This window comes from Dermacentor andersoni, chromosome 6, assembly GCF_023375885.2.
Source record: "Dermacentor andersoni chromosome 6, qqDerAnde1_hic_scaffold, whole genome shotgun sequence".
In the NCBI taxonomy this organism is placed as follows: Eukaryota; Metazoa; Arthropoda; class Arachnida; order Ixodida; family Ixodidae; genus Dermacentor; species Dermacentor andersoni.
Window position 1 is genome coordinate 58,372,540 of NC_092819.1, and position 17,723 is coordinate 58,390,262.

General features: G+C 49.4%; 1 protein-coding gene across 1 annotated transcript in view; it reads left to right on the forward strand.

Moving 5' to 3' along the window:
- The first annotated feature begins 16,912 nt into the window (after window positions 1–16,912).
- The window catches only part of LOC129382504 (uncharacterized), a 30,212-nt gene continuing 29,401 nt past the window's right edge, over window positions 16,913–17,723 (forward strand). Inside the window, exon 1 of the mRNA XM_055066561.2 lies at window positions 16,913–17,153. Within this exon, the coding sequence (XP_054922536.1) occupies window positions 16,982–17,153 (172 nt within the window). The 5' untranslated portion in view covers window positions 16,913–16,981. The remainder of the gene's footprint in view (window positions 17,154–17,723) is intronic.

A 17,723-nucleotide genomic window follows, 5' to 3' on the forward strand; every position in this document is an offset into this window, starting at 1 on the left:
GCGGAGGGACTGGGTGTTTGTGGTCCGGAATGATTTTTCGCCAAGCGACGTCCGACGCCGACATCAGGTTTGTTGCGACATGGGGCCTTTAATGTTATCGCGTTATTCGCCTTAAGGGCGAAGCAATGAATGCGATAGGAGCATGTTAGAATATTACACGAAGTCTAAGAGTCGTAGCTGTAGCGGCAGTATGAATTTAGGTAAACGTAAGCTAAGTGAAAACGAGCTGTTGTGCTAGCAGTCCTCTGTTTGAATCCTGCCATCGCGCAATTTATGTTTATTAATTAAAGCCAACGTCTTTCTTGACAACGTTACCACCACTTTTTCGTATCGGGTACGTTTTAGACGTCTTTCCTGGACCGATCCCGGACATACTTACTGCACAGCCGCACCAATAAAATTGCATCATTTCCAGGTTTGACCTCTGTTATCGTTTCGCACTTTTAATATCAGAGTCTGAGAAGATTTGAGATGAAAGGCATGCGCTGTCGGTGTTTTGTTTCATGTCATTTGTTTGTGGACTGCCACACTCAAAATTCCGAGGAATAATTTTGTCAACAATGTGAGAACTGGTCTGAGCAACTTTAGTGATAGAATGTTGTGGCAATATAACCCTCATATACCGCATGTCATATAACGTGGCATGAGATATAGCATACGTATACCTAGATATATACGGAAGCTGACGGTGACGACTACGGCGAAAATTCGCTTGGTGTGTCCATATAATTGCTATCGCAATAAAAGGTACCATGTGGCATGTATTGAGCCGTAAACGGCGGTCCTTCTTGCGTCCTGACTAGGTTATCCCGTAGCTTTTTTCTCTCGCTCATAAGATAAAGAAAATGGTGTATTTGATAGCACCGCACATATTAAATTATTTCTGAAGGTGTAGCCACAGCTCATACTTTTTTTCCTGATTTAAAGGAGTAATGCAAATCAGTTCTCAATCCCGTAAGGTGAACGAAAGTTCATGAGAGTGGGAAATTGTAAACTACGTGACAGTAGCATGAATCTACAGAGAGAACCCATACGGGTTTCTCAGAAAGAAAGCTTTGCAGTTGAAGGAAAAATTCGTCCAGATCCTAGGATCGAATTCGGGATCAAGGCCTTCCCGGGGTGGTCGCTCTACACCATCTAAGCTAACCAGGAGGCTAGTAGATCGCAGTGCGATGCCTAATCAATCGGCAACTCGAAGCACAGGGACACTGACTACGGCAAATCAGTTCTACTTAAGTCAGTTCTGATACAGGTCTAACTCTGAATCAGTTGCAATTTTTTATTCTGGTTCAGTTGTGAATCAGTTTTGATTCTTTCACCCATTTCAGAGGACTAAAGAAAGCTTAAGGTTGGTTTACGCCCTCTCCTCGTCTTTGCTTTCTATCGTATTTTCGCTACATTACTTTTTGTTGTGCAGTGAAGATGCCGTGCTGAGAAAAATCAGTCCCCATTGCTCCGAAATGCATCTTCACTGCACTGCGGTAATGCGTGCTGTGAAGATACGCCGCAGAGCCAGTGGAGTGCCACACAAACGCTGCTCTACCTCCTCAAAACAAAACAGACGGCAACTAACACGAATCTGCAGGTGATGTACAAAACATGGCGTCTATGTCTCGTGTCCGGCTCCGAAATCACATCCGGCACATGCAGTCAGCAAAGACATGGTCTTCGAGATGAGCTTCCGTTATCCAGAGAGAGCCGTCGTAAGGGCGGGACACCGCCTATCATTAAAGACCTGATGTTTAGGCCGCACCATACGGAGGTCTCGTTCTCACCCGTGCAAGGGTGGAAGCTTCAAGTTTTGATTATTTCTTCATCTTGTTTAGTGTCCTGCCTTCTTTTGATCACGATTCTTCTCCACCAGACGAGATTCCGACAGGCTCTCGACTTCTCATGTGTCATTTTTGCTGATGTAATTATACGTACGACGTGATGAAAATCAACGACGAAAAGACACCGAGGAAAAGGACTCGCGATATCTAATCTAGTTTGCTGCGTTACTATATTCCAATGCTGGAACATTTTTTTTCAGTAACTCTGGTCTATCATGGGTCCCGTGTGGAATGCGAATAATTGCTACATGACGAAGAAATGGGACGGTGCCGGTACCCGGGGAACGGCAATTATCTGACGCTATCCACGCCAAGGTCTCCAAGAAAATCGATTTTAAAGCGACATCTATCTTTGCCTGTTTCGCACACTTTGGATGGTTAGACGGGCGCGTTCTCGGTGGGGTACTGGAATAGTGAAAACTGAATACAAATATTCGGCAAAAATGACTTTCTAATCACTTCCAGCGTTCCTATCCCCTTAGTTTTTAAAAGAAACGAATATTTGACCATCTTGAAAAGTGTATTTAGAATCGAATACGAATAGCAAAGACTATTGAATTCGTGCCCGAAATTTCGAATATTAGCACCATCCCTAGATCTTCTACGATAAACTGGAGAGGGCTACCAGCGTAAGGAAGAGTATGGTAGAAGAGCGGAGAAAGATGCGCGGGTGCGGGGTGGCAGTTATAGAGGCGCCTGATTGGTTAGAGTAGACGAGAGCAGCCACGCGCAGCATGACGTCATGCTAGTCACGCCAGCCACGCGTCTCATCGGCGTAAGCGTAGTGTGAATCACCAGAGTTCACGCTTGCGTTAGTACTGCATCTGATTTCACCGTGTTATCGCTTTTATCCGGTAAGAGCTCTGCGCAAGACGCGCCTGCTGTGTATCGAAATTTGTTGAATACTGTTGGCCGATATTATAGCCGAGTGAGCGTTGCCTATCTAAACTGCACCGTAACGTTTGCGTGAATCACGAGATGGCATGGAGATAGACAGCAGGGCCACACGTGCAAGTCAATCACTGACTTTGACGATTATGTGCGACGGTTCTTTCCTTGCCACAATTTTTTTCCTTGAATGTTCTTTAGATATCAGAACATGATGGCTACAGCCTTTAACCCAAATCATTTGCCCTGTCGCGCTAAGCCGTGGATGCTTTTTCAGCGACGAAGAACGTGACGGAGGTATACCAGTTTTAGCTCTGCACCTACGGCCGTGTAAAAGAGCAGGTCGAAGCCGAGTGCTTTTTCTTAGCCTCATCGAGAACCACCACTTTCGATTCCGCATATTGATGAGGGCGATATGCTAAGAAGGAAACGGCTGCCACGGGGTTTGTGTACGATCGAGATTGGGACACTTAGGTGGATTAAATCGATCCAGAGCTCTTCGTCGCTCATAGTCAGCAGCCGTTTTCTATCTAGTACTAAGACGGAGAGAGCTAGTGCAGACTTCGCTCAATAACTATTCAAGCAGTGGAGTGATTTTGTGAGTGGAACTTTGAATTTGCTATCTTGGCCGCCGTGGGTGACATAACGTCGCAAGGCGCTTTCGACCATTTACTCACGAAGCGGTGGTGCCTACCGTTTTAGCGCAAGGTCCCAATTCAAACATTTACGCCGCTCACTCACTCACTCACTCACTCACTCACTCACTCACTCACTCACTCACTCACTCACTCACTCACTCACTCACTCACTCACTCACTCACTCACTCACTCACTCACTCACTCACTCACTCACTCACTCACTCACTCACTCACTCACTCACTCACTCACTCACTCACTCACTCACTCACTCACTCACTCACTCAGTCAGTCAGTCAGTCAGTCAGTCAGTCAGTCAGTCAGTCAGTCAGTCAGTCAGTCAGTCAGTCAGTCAGTCAATCAATCAATCAATCAATGCCCGCGCGCCGTGCACGTTTTCACCAGTAGAAGCCGGAGTTTGGCGACTTACGTTTTCTTAATCCTGGCTAAACTGCGGCTGTCGTCTGTCGCGCTGTTTAGCCGTGGTCCACGTGTTCCCCATATATATTATCTTGCAATTCTTTCTCTGCACTACCCTGTGCAGGGTAGCCAACCGCACGATCTTCTGGCTATCTTCCGCCTGTCTGTCTATTTCTTTTATGTCTACGTTGAATAACCTCAGAAAGCAAGTCCAGTGATCGGCAGTGTAAATAAACACAATGCACTGCCTTCGGGATTGGCCCATGCTGTCTGTTTGAGAAAGTTGCCCATCACGGAAAGGTCCTTGCAGTTGTCGACCAGAACATGAAAAGCTGCTACTCGATGCCTTAAGCTGGGTTGTGCGTTTCCTGCCACCGTTTTTCGCACCACAGCCGGCGCTCAAAGCCTCTACTTTCTGCCAATGTAGATTCAGCCTCGAGCCGGCATGTCACGTACTGTTTAAGAATAATAAGGATAAGAACAGTCACTGAATAAAACATTTATTTGGTGAAGATGTGGCTCTATGGCCTGGGTAGAGTATGAGGGTTCTTAAAATAACAATGAATAAACAGTTCAAAATATCGTAGAACACCCACTGCACTAGACACGATAGGAGGAAAACAAAAACATTCGCCTATTACAAGCAGTTCTCCATATAAGGAAACATGAAATATCGCAGCTATATTAAAGGACCACAGAATGAAATTTCCGACTTGCAATTTGTTTTTCGATAAATGAAGGTTCAGCCCCTCTAAACCACAGAAAAAATACTAGCAAGCGTCAAAACGCTCTAAACAATTCACTATAATACTTTTACGAACTAGTTTAGGATTCGGTATCCTAGAGGTGAATGTATCATGAAGTCATGATACACATGGCTTACTCCGTCCCCATGATCCCTGTCGCCTGCCACACACGAACGCAGCGAAAGAAACCCGCGCACCACTATCGTTTTATTTATTATTATTATTTTTTTTAGCAACGTCACCGTACCTATAGCTTTATTGCTGAGCAACGACAGCACATTTTGCTCTCTGTCATGGCGTCGCGATAACGTTGATGACGCCAGGTCCAGCGTTTCGAGACAATCTTAAGTATCACATTAAAATATGTCGCATGTGTTTTCCAAGCTTCTTGCTCGCTAAGGGCGGTGTTCACACCGGTGAATCTCAGGGGTCGCGCGACCAAGTTAATCGCTGAGCGACCGGTCGCTAATGATCGCTTTGGTCGAAAAGCGAGTGCTTTGGTTCAGTCGCTCAGCTGCTCGATTGTTCAGTTGTGCGACTGCAGTTGCAAACCTCCTCAACCGATCAGCGTTTCAGTGACAGGGCCTCTGTATACGATAATTTTAATTGACGATGGCGGTGTCAGCAGGCCTGAACGTCACCAATCGCGAGATATTTCAGTGCGGTGATGGGGAAGTCGTGCTAACTGGTGTGAACACTTGCTTACACGACTTCGCAAATATGTGTCAATGCACCTTTAGAGGTGAGGAAACACCAACGAGGGATTTATTAAGAGCACCTCAGTAAAAACATATTTCACAATAGTCGTGAGGATATACCTAACTGTTATGAACGATTTCTTTACTACCGTATGGAAGGTTTCAGAACTTGGGCCATAACATATGTACCTGGCTTGCTGGACACGGTCCTGAGATTCTTGCGATCAGCGGCGTTATTTCCAGACTGTCAAGTAATTTTTGAACTGCTCACGCAATCGAATTAGATATCAACTCGCGATCACGTGCCTTACAAGTAAGCGAAAGACACGCGGTTGAGGCACATTGCACACTTTGCACGAAACCACGGGAAGAGAAAATTCGTATAGTGACGTTTTTCCTGTAATCTTGGAGCACTGAGCACTATTCGGGTTCATCAGCGATGCCTTTAAGGCGGTATGTGCACTTCGTAGCTCATTCGACGACCAGTATGAACTGATGTAAACAAACAAACAAACAAACAAACAAACAAACAAACAAACAAACAAACAAACAAACAAACAAACAAACAAACAAACAAACAAACAAACAAACAAACAAACAAACAAACAAACAAACAAACAAACAAACAAACAAACAAACAAACAAACAAACAAACAAACAAACAAGCAAGCAAACAAACAAACAAACAAACAAACAAACAAGCAAAGCAAGCAAGCAAACAAAACAAAGGTAGCAGACGGCACTCATTCGATACATGCGCTGTTGACGTGCCTGCAGTTCGCGTTTCGCTCAGCAGGCCGCCTGTCACATGGTTCATTGCGTCCAGCGGACGCGTGGATGGGTAACCGCGTTGCGTTACGCGGTCGCCGCCGATGCAGGGGCGAGGGGGAAAGGCGCGATAAAGCGAGAGAAGATAAAAGAAAGACGCAAAAAAGTACGGAAAGAGAAAAGAAAACGCGGAGGAATGAGGACGACGGATGGCAATGGATACGCAACGCCAGAGCTCCCCCTTTGTGTGAGATGCCTGGTTAAGCGCGTGCTGGGGCGTAGTTGCGAGATGAAAAAAAAAAAGAGAAAAAAAACACGTTAGAACAGAGCGAGCGAGCGAAAGAACTGCGCTGCGGGACGCCTCCACAGTGCAGTGCCGACAGCTTAATAGAAAGCAGCAGCTGCACTGCGTTGAAAAGATGAATGCTAGCGATTATTCATGTTTTGCAGAAACCAGCGAAGGACCACACGGGAAGAGCGGTCGATGAACAAACACGTTGATTGAATGGCTCAACCGTGACGATGACGATGATGATAGCAGGTGGGCGAGGAACAAGTTTCTACTAACTCCGCGCTCAAACACGAAGGGGTTATTGTCGTGTCCTTGGCAAAGGGACAGTCTGGTTACACCATATAAAAATGATCGTGACGTTCCAGTAGGCCAGGCAATGCGAAGGAAACCTTGCAGGGGCGGCGTTGTTCACTGGTTCGTGTAAATTCGCCTTGTGATCGGCATTCACCAGGATCTGTGCCCTGTCCTTGTTGTCTTTCCGAATGTCCAGTTGTACTTTGTTTCGTAGGGTCAATTCTGATGTGCACACTAATAGCGTTAGATGACGTTGCTCAACGTTGAACATCAGAAGCTGGCGCTTAGTATTCTGTCGTCGTAGCTTGATCTTCCTTGAAACAGTGTGAACGTCGTCAAGAGATGTCCGGCGTCTGCAAAGCACTCGGTGGAACGGACATCTTCTGTCTGTCCACTGCTTTGATCTTTCGCAGATGATATCCGATCTCTGATGCATCGTTGCCCTTGCGTTATTGGATATCTGCACCAGTAGCATTCCTAATGGTCGGACGTTGGTTGTTTGTGCCACGTAGGATTCTTTGAGAGTTAAGCAGTTAGTTCTGACAGCGGAAGACATGGGCAGTGGCCAGACGCTCTTTCTACGTTGATAGCGCAGTGATGATGGGCCTCCTGTTGTCGGCACCTGTATTTGGCTGGAATTCCTGTGGCTTCGGTTCATGCTTGCGCCTCTGTAGTCATCAATACAATGAGTATGCGTTCCCTTGCTAGGACAGCACCTTGACTCGATCTTCGGTGAAAATGAGGTCTTCGTGGACTCCCGGACCTTTGATCAGAGAGGATGTTTAACCGCGTGTTGCTATTTGAATCTTTCGCATGTCGTGCACACTGTACGAATGCTCTTTCGGTATCCCTGTGGCTACAAGTTCTACTTCTTTTTCGTCCTTGTGCTTTCGACGCGTCTCCAAATTCCAAGATTATGACACCTGTTGATAGCTGTCTTCGGTTCCGTCATCCTAGTAGCTAACAATGTTAGTACCGGCTTTGAACAAGACAATTTCGTCCTCAGTAGGTACTTCTGGGTTGTTGAAGATTTCTGTCTTTATGTCGTTCTTTCTTTCTTTTACCTTCTTCAGTGCGGTCATGGCTTACAATCCTTTACCAGTTGTATGTTTTGCAGCGCTTCAAGGCACAACACCGACAGGCTATTCTTTCGCCTGACCGCATCTGTCCCTCAGGGCCTTTCATTTCGTTCGCCACCTCTGCTCCAAACGTGTCACGTGCGCCTTCGGCACCTGTGGCTAGAGTCCGCTATTCAAGGTCCACTTCTCCACTGCGCCGTCAATCTCGTTCGCACTCCATCCCGCCTAGCTCCCTCTCTGACCTTTTTTGCACCACCCCCCACTGAAAAAATAGACAGCTCAACTTCTGGAGGTGGAGCTGCATTGACCACCTTGGCAAAAATCCTCGCTTGACCTTGCCCACTAAGCTCAACTTCTTCGACGTTCATATTATACAATGAGTATGGCATTTCTGCAAGCGCGTTGATCGCCACTGGGACGCACGTGTCTATTATGAGCGCCACTCTTAGCTGTCGGCTCAAGAAAGTCTGTAAGTCTGAAAGTCTGAAGAGTCGCCGACGGTGGGACAGTCGCTATTATTGGCATGCATGTGCCCTGCCCGGGTGTCGACACCCTGTCGTCCTTTTTACTCTCAAAGCCCACTGCCCTCACGAACTCATACTTGGCCTCTGTATTCTTTCCACCAATTCTGCTCTGATCGACTGTTCGACCGACTAGGATCTTCGCCTTGCCTCTTTTGTCAGACGCCAGTGACCTGCCGCAGAGCCGCCTAAGTTGCACTGACTCAATTCACCTGCTCCATAAAGCTGTGACACGTGTCCATTTGTACTTCTCGTCAGCTGTGCATGTGTGGTACAACCTATTCAACCTATTTTTCCTCCATATACCTACGATTCGTAAACCGGCAGATTGCCGTCGACAACATGGACCGGGGGAAGGCCGCCTTTGTCACCCCGACGGCCTTTGCCAGTTCAAGGTGAAGCCCTTCGGTCTGTGCAACGCGCCGGTCACCTTCGAACGAATGACGGACACTATGCTTCATGGGTTCAAATGGTCGACGTGCTTGTGCTACCTGGACGACGTGATCGTTTTCTGTCCTACGTTCGACACGCATCTAGATAATCTATCAGCAATCCTTTAGGCGTTCCGCAGGGCTAGTCTTCAGTCAAGCTCCACCAAGCGCCACTTCGGTCGCCGCCAAATCACCGTCCTTGGCCACATCGTGGAAGCTAGACCTGATCCACACAAAATACGAGCCGTCACTAACTTTCCTGTCCCGAAGTCCACCAAAGACGTTCGTAGTTTCGTAGGCACGTGCCCTTATTTCTGCCATTTTGTGAAAGATTTCGCCGTCATTGCACGGCCCCTTACCGACCTTTTAAAGAAAGACGTTCCGTTTTCGTGGGGTCATGATCGCACCGCCATGCACTCTCCTTACTACACCGCCAATCCTGGCCCTCTTTGATCCATCCGCCCCACACGAAGTTCGGACTCATGCCAGTGGTCACGGCATAGCCCAAAGCCAGCGTGGACGCGACTGCGTTATAGCCTATGCTAGCCGGCTCCTGTAAGCTGTTGAGCGCAATTGTTCATTCAAAGAGCGCCCGTGCCTTTCACTTTTGTGGGCAGTCGCTAAGTTCCGCCCGTACTTATACGGACGCCCTTTCTGTGTGATCACAGATCATCATGCGCTCTGCTGGCTTTGCTCACTCAAGGACCCGATTGGCCGACTAGGCCTGTGCTCTGCTCTGGCAGAGTAAGGCAAGAGTAAGGCGGACCCGTTGCAAGGCGGACCGCTTGCATCAGGATGTAGGCTGTTTGTCCCGCTACTCCGTGAAAGAGCCGGCCGATAATGACGCAACCACCTGCGTTTTCTCCGTGTGGCGGTTGCTTTGGATCGGCGAATATCAACACTCTTCACGAGATCTCATCGACCGGCTCGAGTCTTCGCCTGGTGATGCCTCCTTCCGGATGTTCCTTTTCAGTGATGTAACATTATACCGCCGTAACTATCACCCTGACGGCCCTGATCTTCTCCTCATTGTACCAGCACACCTACGTTTAACTATACTCCGCCAACTTCACGACTCTTCCACGGCCGGGCATTTGGGTGTTTCACGCACATACGACCGCGCATGCCATTGCTTCTTTCGGCCTGGTCTCTACTGCGCCGTACGTTGTTACGTCACCGCCTGTGAGCCATGCCAACGCCGGAAAGAGCCTTCTATGCGCTGCCCGCTGGGTATCTGCAACCGATTGACATACCGCCAGAACCTTTCTTCCGAGTTGGTACAGAGCTCCTTGGCTCCTTCTTTCTCACCGCCTCTGTAACGTAAGTGGGTTGCCGCGACTACCGATTACGCTACACGGTACGCTATCCCACGAGCACTCTCAGCATGGTTGTGCTACTGACGTAGCGGACTCTTTCCTGCACTACGCGATCCTAGTGCACGATGCTCCGCACCAATCACTTACTGCACGCGGCCGTAACTTCCTCTCCGCGGTCGTCGATGACATCCTGCGCCCATGCTCGACCAAGCGTAAGTTCACCACATCATGCCACCCACAGACCAATAGTATCACTGAGAGCCTCAACCGGACCATTGCCGACATGCTCTCGAAGTACGTTGCGATCGGCCACCACTAGGTGCGACCTTCATTTACCGTATGTGACGTCTGAATATAATGCATCACGCCGCGACACCGCCGGTTATTCACCATTTTATCTCGTCTGCGGCCGAGAGCCCACCTTGCCATTGGACGTCTTGCTGCCCTCGACTGCCCCTTTTGCCAGCGAATATGCCCGCGGCGCCATCGACTGCACTGACTACTCGCAGCAGCTCACCCGCGCTCGCCTGCAGGCTTCTCACAGAAATCGGAGACGCCTCTATGATTGCCGACATCGATATGCAAACTTTGATCCGGGTACTCTTTTGCTTCTTTGACCACCCACCCGCCACGTGGTGCTTTCCGAAAAGCCGCCGTCGCGTTATAGCGGTCCATACCGCGCCATGCGACAAGGGCCTGATGTCACATATAAGATAGTCCCTGCCGGTTCTCCAGCGTCGTTGTTGGCATCAAGTGACATCGTTCACGTAGCAAGGCTCAAGCCCTACCACACTCATTCACCCATTTGTTACGTCGATGACGCACCGGGACTGTGCTCCTATCTCTGGGGGTCGTGATAGCGTTCCGACGCAGATAATTGCCGCCTCTGCGTGGCTGCGGTGAAGAGGAAGTCGAAGTGGTGTCGATCTGTGTGGATCGCCATTTTGATCTCGCTTGCACTAAAGCAGGGTGTGAGACCGGGCTAGTTGGTATTTCATACTGAAGTGACTAGCGCGAGAGTAGACGCGGGGGACAAAAGGGCGACAAGGACAAGCGCATGACACTTGTCCTTGTCGCCCTTTTGTGCCCCGTGTCTACCTTTGTGCTAGTCACTTCTGCACCATAACGCAGTAAATATAGCTTTCCGTCTGTGTTTCACGTAGCAATATATAGACACACATGCGCGGACTTCGCAGCGGCGTCCCTAGATGGCGCAGCGTCTACACAGGGAGGGACGAGAGAGGAACCTTGCTGCATACATGCCTCACACATAACTTTTGTCTGCCGCGGCAGTACAGTGTTTCGCTAGATTACTTGAATACTAATAGCATTAAAGCTGACATTCATCGTGAAATGGGTTCTGCTGGAATTTTTTTGTAATTGTTTATATCATACTTCTCACCCAACTAGCGTGCCAGACCAGGTAAACATATAGTCAGCTTTACAATAAAGCACGGCACCTCCAACCGGCAGTAGTGACACGCCATCCCATTATTTATTCTAAATATATTCTCAGGTTCGTGGCACTGCAGACAGAAGTAGGCAGTGAAACACCATTAGTGTTGTACTACTAATACAACTTCACACAAAATGACGGGAGAAGGCATGTCTTAAAGCCTTTTTCCAAACGCGCAAAAAAAAAAAACACATAGTTTCGTGTGTTTGTTGTTGCAGAGAGAACACAGTATAACCAACAGAATTAAGCGCTCCTCTCGCGTCATGCTCGAAAAAAAAAAAAGAAAGGAAAAGAAAGCAAAGCGTGAGAAGCATCGCACGCTGTTTTTGTTTACTCTTATGGGATGGCAGAGCGCCATGATAGCCGGCAGAAAAAACAGCGCACGCGTTGCCAGACAGGGCCGAAGAGTGGTGGTGGTGGGGGGAGCACCCAGCGAGGGAAGAGCTGCTCCCACCCCGCTTCGTCCTCCGGCATGCATTTGGGCGTTGCCGGACCGGACGGAGCCGCCAAGGCGACGACGTCGACGAGGACGGCGCTGACGCTGCATCGGCCCCCACCACAAGCCACCACCATCGCCCACCGCCCAGCATTGAAGTGTCGTCGCCGCGCACGTCGAGGCGGAGAGGGCCGCGCGCGTCGGTGCAAGCGTCGACGCGGTGACGCCAATTTCCGTTCTCGTTGCGCGTGGCGGTGTGGAAGAGTCCGTGCGGGACCCAGCAAAGCCGGAGCCGCAGCGTCCAGGGAAGCAAAACACATTGGGTTCGCGCCGCAGCGGGGGGATATCCGCTTACGCCTAGAGATCGGGGCGACGCTTATTTGCAGCCTGTGTTCTCCTCTCCCCTTCCCTCCATCCCTCTGCCCAACTTCCAACCTGCCACCACCTTTGCTCGCGCTGGCAGAACGTTGCGACATCGGCTCAGCACCGGCTGCTGTTCTCGTTCGGCTCCTAGCTTCGACACGTGGGGAGCGGAGCAAGTTCGCGGATCCGAAAGCGGACGCGGTGCAAGAGACAGCGAGATTACGTGGACCCCCTGAGAGGGCGACTTGCGTGACCGCCTGGAACAGCAGCAGCAGTAGCGTAGATGCGGTGACGCGCTGCGTTAACGCAGAGCTTTGTCTCTTGAGAGAAGCGTTGGGTGATTGAAAGCCTTAAATTTAACGGGGCGAGGCACAATATATCTGTGGAGGAGGGAGTGTTTTCAGAATGCGCTTTCCCTTACTCGGTTCTAGGGTGGCGCCTCGGTCAAAGTTTGGAGCAGTCGACAAGTACTCTGGTGAAGCTGGACCTAGTCTTAAAATAATAATAATAATAATAATAATATATATATATATATATATATATATATATATATATATATATATATATATATATATATATATATATATATATATATATATATATATTCAACGAGACAGCCCACGACGCTGCGCGCGCGCTTACCGACCACGCCGTCACCCCCGGGCAACCACGTCTCGATGAGTTGGAGGCGAGCAGGGACGCCCCAGTAACCTACAATGAAATAACCAAACACTTTTACTTGGCACGACGTTTCTTTCCGCCCCCGCACCCCAAACTAAACAGGCCGCAGGCGCTAACGCTACGCTTATTACAGACAGATACCTATCCAAACCCCCCCACCTTACACATCATCTACCCGGACGTCTACCCAGACGATGGGTGCCCCTCGTGCGGGGTCACGGCGACACTCGCACACGTGCTCTGGGAGTGCAGAAACGCTCCGCCCGACTCTACCCCCGACAAGTGGGAGAAGACCATACGAAGCCCGCTCCTACAAGACCAGCAATGGGCCGTCCAGCAGGCTCGGGCAGCGGCCGCCAGGTACTCCCTGTCGGTCCCTGCGTGAGAGACGCCCACTGCGCGCTGACGTGCGTCCTGCAGGACTTTTATTAATGTTTTTCCAATCCAATCCAATATTCAGAAAGTGGATGGCGAAACGACGCCGCGGTAGCTCAATTGGTAAGAGCATGATCACACGCGTAATGCGAAGATGTGAGTTCGTGCCCCACCTGCGACCAGTTGCTTTTTCACCCACTTCCATCGTAATTATTTTTATCATTTCTGTAATTCAATTAATAAGTACAAGTAATTTCCCCTATGCTGTCCTTGGTGTTTTTGTTTATTGGCTTCTTATGTTATGACTTTGTAAAGTCATAACATAAGTCAGTCATCTGCAGAAAACATGCAGACAGTCTGCAGACTTTTTGCCACCTTCAGTCAGCTCCCTGCTAGCAATAGATACGCGTTTCCCTGAAGAAAGTCTGCAAAACTTCTGCAATCACAAGATGCAGGTAATGTGGAGAAAGCGTGCAGAACACTTTAGTATCCGGAATTTATTTACCCTATCAGGAAGCACTTGTTTCTTGACTCGAAAAAAAAAAAACGTAATAAACAAAGCAATTGTCACTGTAAGGTCTATAAAGACGCTGCTATTCTACCACAAAGCGGGTGCATAATTTTGTTTTCTTTTGAGGCTGACACACTACTTCTTTCGGTTAAATCCGCGGTACGCATCTGAGAATCCATACAGCTGCAATGATACTGAAACGTTTTGTTATTTAAGATGCCATGTGAGCTGCCCAGGCAGATTTCGCACATGTTTTCAGGCACTCAGGTATTCAGGCATACAAGTTTTCAGGTTTCATATTCTTTATGCGGCCACACGGCTGAGAAACTTCCGAGAATTTATTGGATTTAACTGATGGAGCGATAACTGGATTTGTCGGTGCATATGAAAAAAACAGCACTCGTTCATTTTATGAAAAAAAAAAAAAAAGACAGAGTCGCTTCGATGCTCGCGATGAAACCGATAAATCAAACCTAACCTATCAAAAGAAAAAAAAAAAGGTGTAAGCGCATTATTGGTGAAACCAGTGGTGAAGTCAAGAAACACTCATTCGCCACCTGTGAGTTTAATGGTCGCTGATTGACCACGCTGTGCCCTACAAATCTACGTACTATCTACTAATCTACTACTAATCTACGTACGCTTACTGCGGCTGACCACGTTGGGCACCAAATGTAAGCACGTGACTGTGGCTTCCGTGGGCGCCGGTTACTCGAAACCTTCAGAGAGCGCCGACGCCGAGACACGAGAGGAACACCATGCACCGTTCCGCTGCAGTTCAGCAATCACCGTACACCGGCGGCGGATGGGAAGCGTGGTTTTTTGGGATCGCGCATCAGGGGTGAACTATTCCAAGGGAATGAAATCCGGTATGGCAGCATCTCCACAAGCACTATCGTTGTCGTGCCGCCGAGCTCTCTTCTCAGTGTTTCGCGGCTTCGGTCAATATCGGTCGCGTTCTCGTATCGCACCGCCCGGAAGCGGTACGCGCTAGGTGAAACTTGAAGCCGTTGAAACCGAGTCGAAACTTCAGGCCCCCTCCCCATTTTTGAAGCAGCGTTTTGTTACTTGGCCATGACAAATGATCTGAGAAACCACCGGGTAGGCTGGAATTTTCTCGAAGAAAAAAGCTGCACCCAGGCAACACAAAAGAAAAAGAAGCATCAGGACGTGGCCCATCGTATACGGTCGTTCTTTCTGCGTCGCTTCACCGTGGTTTGTTTTTCAGCCCAAGGGAGGTGGCGGCATACGACCAACGACGAAGACCACGTCGCAGATACGTATGCTATGACAGTGACTCGTTGAAAGCTTGTCTTAAACGTGGAGCAAACGAGCTCATTGTGGCCGCGTTGCCGTAACTAAGATGAAGAAAGCAAGGGATAGGATGGGTGGTCTGCATACACAGAAGGAGTCAATGCGTTTAAACGCTGATATCGGTAATACCGACGTCAGGTTCTTCTTTGCAGAAGAGCAAATTGACGTGCCCGAATAGGAGACGTGAGTCAGACGGAATAGAACCGGAAATAACGGAGACAGAGCGAGATGAGGAAAATAGAAAATTGGACACTGCTTCTGCTGGGGTTAACTGTTTTAAGGTGTTCAACGCGTACATGCCAGATAATCTTCGACTCCAAGAGAGTTCGCTGTATGGCTAATTCGCGCACGGTACTTAGAAGAAAAACAGCGCGAGCTAACGGGACAAAGAGGAGAGAAAGACAAGAGAGAGAGAGAATGATGTATACAAAGGCAGGGAGGTTAACCAGAGGTAGTTCCGGTTGGCTACCCTGCACAGGGGGAAGGGTTAAGGGGGATAAAAAGAGAAAGAGAGTGGTAGGGGGAGATGGAGAGAAAGAGAGACGAGCACGAACAACGCGCGTACACTATAGAGCGGTAGGGGCGGCTTTCTTAAAGTCTGTCATGAAGCCCCGTAGACCGCAGGAACCTTAATAACGCGAGTAGGGCCTTCAACGCGGATGTTCTTTCGGAGCATTGACCTAAAGCTTTGAGTTCTGATAGTGAACGATTGTCCAACTGGGCCAGTACTCTGCACATCACTTGTCTCTGGGCGGGTAGACACAGATAATATGTGCGAGCGTCTCATCGCTGTTGCATGTGTCTCACGTGTGGCTGTTGGCCATTCCAATAAGGAAAGCATATGAATTCGTAAAGGCAACGCCTAGACACAGACGGTACAGCGTGGTCTGTTCACGTCGTGGTAACCCAGGCGGTAGGTGCATCCGTTTGTCCGGAGACAACGAACGCAAACGACGCATGGTGAAAATGTTCGAGTCCCACAGGGGCAAAGTACATTCACGGGACATAATTGCAGCCCAGCCGCCACGTCTGTTCGCGAAAGCGGAATAAAGAGACGTTGACCACTTTCATGCGCAGATCGAGCGGGTTCGTCGGCGTGGTCATTCCCGCTGATGTCACAACGTCCTGGAAGCCACTGAAAGATTGTGTTTTGTCCCTTGTCATGGCTGTGATGGTATATGTGTCGAATTTCTGAGGCCAGTTATTCCTTGGGTCCGTGGTGCGTTGGGCTTTGTATGCACTGAAGGGCTGCCTTGGAGTCACTAAAGACTGTCCATTGTTGCGGTGGTTCCTGATTAATGAAATCAAGTGCCGCACGGAGTGCCGCAAATTCTAAACTGCCCAAATTGTGACGCTTTAGTTTGCTCTGTCACTTAGCTCTAGATCTTCGGCTCCTTGAAGTTGCGCATCTGTGGGGAACGGGAGCAGCGCAATCTGAACCAAGGAGACCTTGGCGACGAACGACGCCGGTCTTGTCACAGAGCTCGCGGTCGCAGATGCATGACACGTCCCGTGCATAGTTACGCAGGGAAATAACGCCGATGAGGAGGGCGGAGTCTGGGACCGCGAACGACCCACATTGTTGGGTTTGGCGGGTGGTGGCGGCTGCGGGAGGGAGTGAAGGCTTCGATCGACCGTTAAGCCGCGAGCACACACACACATACATATAAATATATATACACACACGCGGTAAAAGCGGGCAGAAAGACAAAAAGGAACCCCAACAAAACGTGACGAGGGTAGGCGCACGTAGGGAAGGGAAAGGAGGTGTGGTGGCTGTCGGTGCAAGGGTGAGAGACACTGAGAGTGGGTGACCAGCGAAGCATACAGCACGCGGGAGGGTGCACCGACTCCACAAAGATCGTCGCCCCCCGGTAGCACATCGACGCAGACAGCTGGCTGGGCAGCAGCAGCAGCAGCAGCATGGACCGCCGGTTGCTCAGTGGCTCCTGGATTGCGTGGCTCGTTCTGGCCACCGCCGTTGGAGGCGCCGGCAGGGCAGACGGACTCGCCCGATTCGCGCACAGGAGAAGCGACGCCATGGACGTTGCGCTGAGGCAGATCAACCTCTCGCTTCTCTACACGCTGGCGTGCGGTAAGCCTACGCCGAAACGCGATCCCCTCCCGCGCAATGACAGATGCGCATTATATTGGTGTTTGAGAGTTGCTCCAGGGCACACTGGAAGTGCTTCCGCAGTTCGCCGCTAAGGTCTCCGGAACAACGCGCCTTTCTTCGTCGAGTGAACTCGAGGTTACAAAAGCCCGTCATATTACAAAAGTGTACCCTCCAATAAGCGTAGCCTATGAGCGAACACTGCAGTGTAGATCGTGTCCTTATTGCGCTCATTGCTATCACGAATAATGGGCGTCCGAACGCTGGCCAGTGATGATAATTATGATTGCGATGACGACAATTTATATGGCGTTTAGCGTCCAAACCCAACGAAGAAGCTACGAAAGAAGCCATAGCGAAGGGCTCCAGGATAATTCTGACCACAAGGGCTTCCTTAATGGGTAACCAAAGATCGGTTACACGAGTGTCTTTGCGTTCCGACATCACTAAAAAGCAGGGATCGAGAATCGAACCCGCGACCTGGTGTTTAGCAGCACGATCGACACCATAGTATGTGAACCACCTGCAGACGGTGCTGGTCAATGGGTAAGC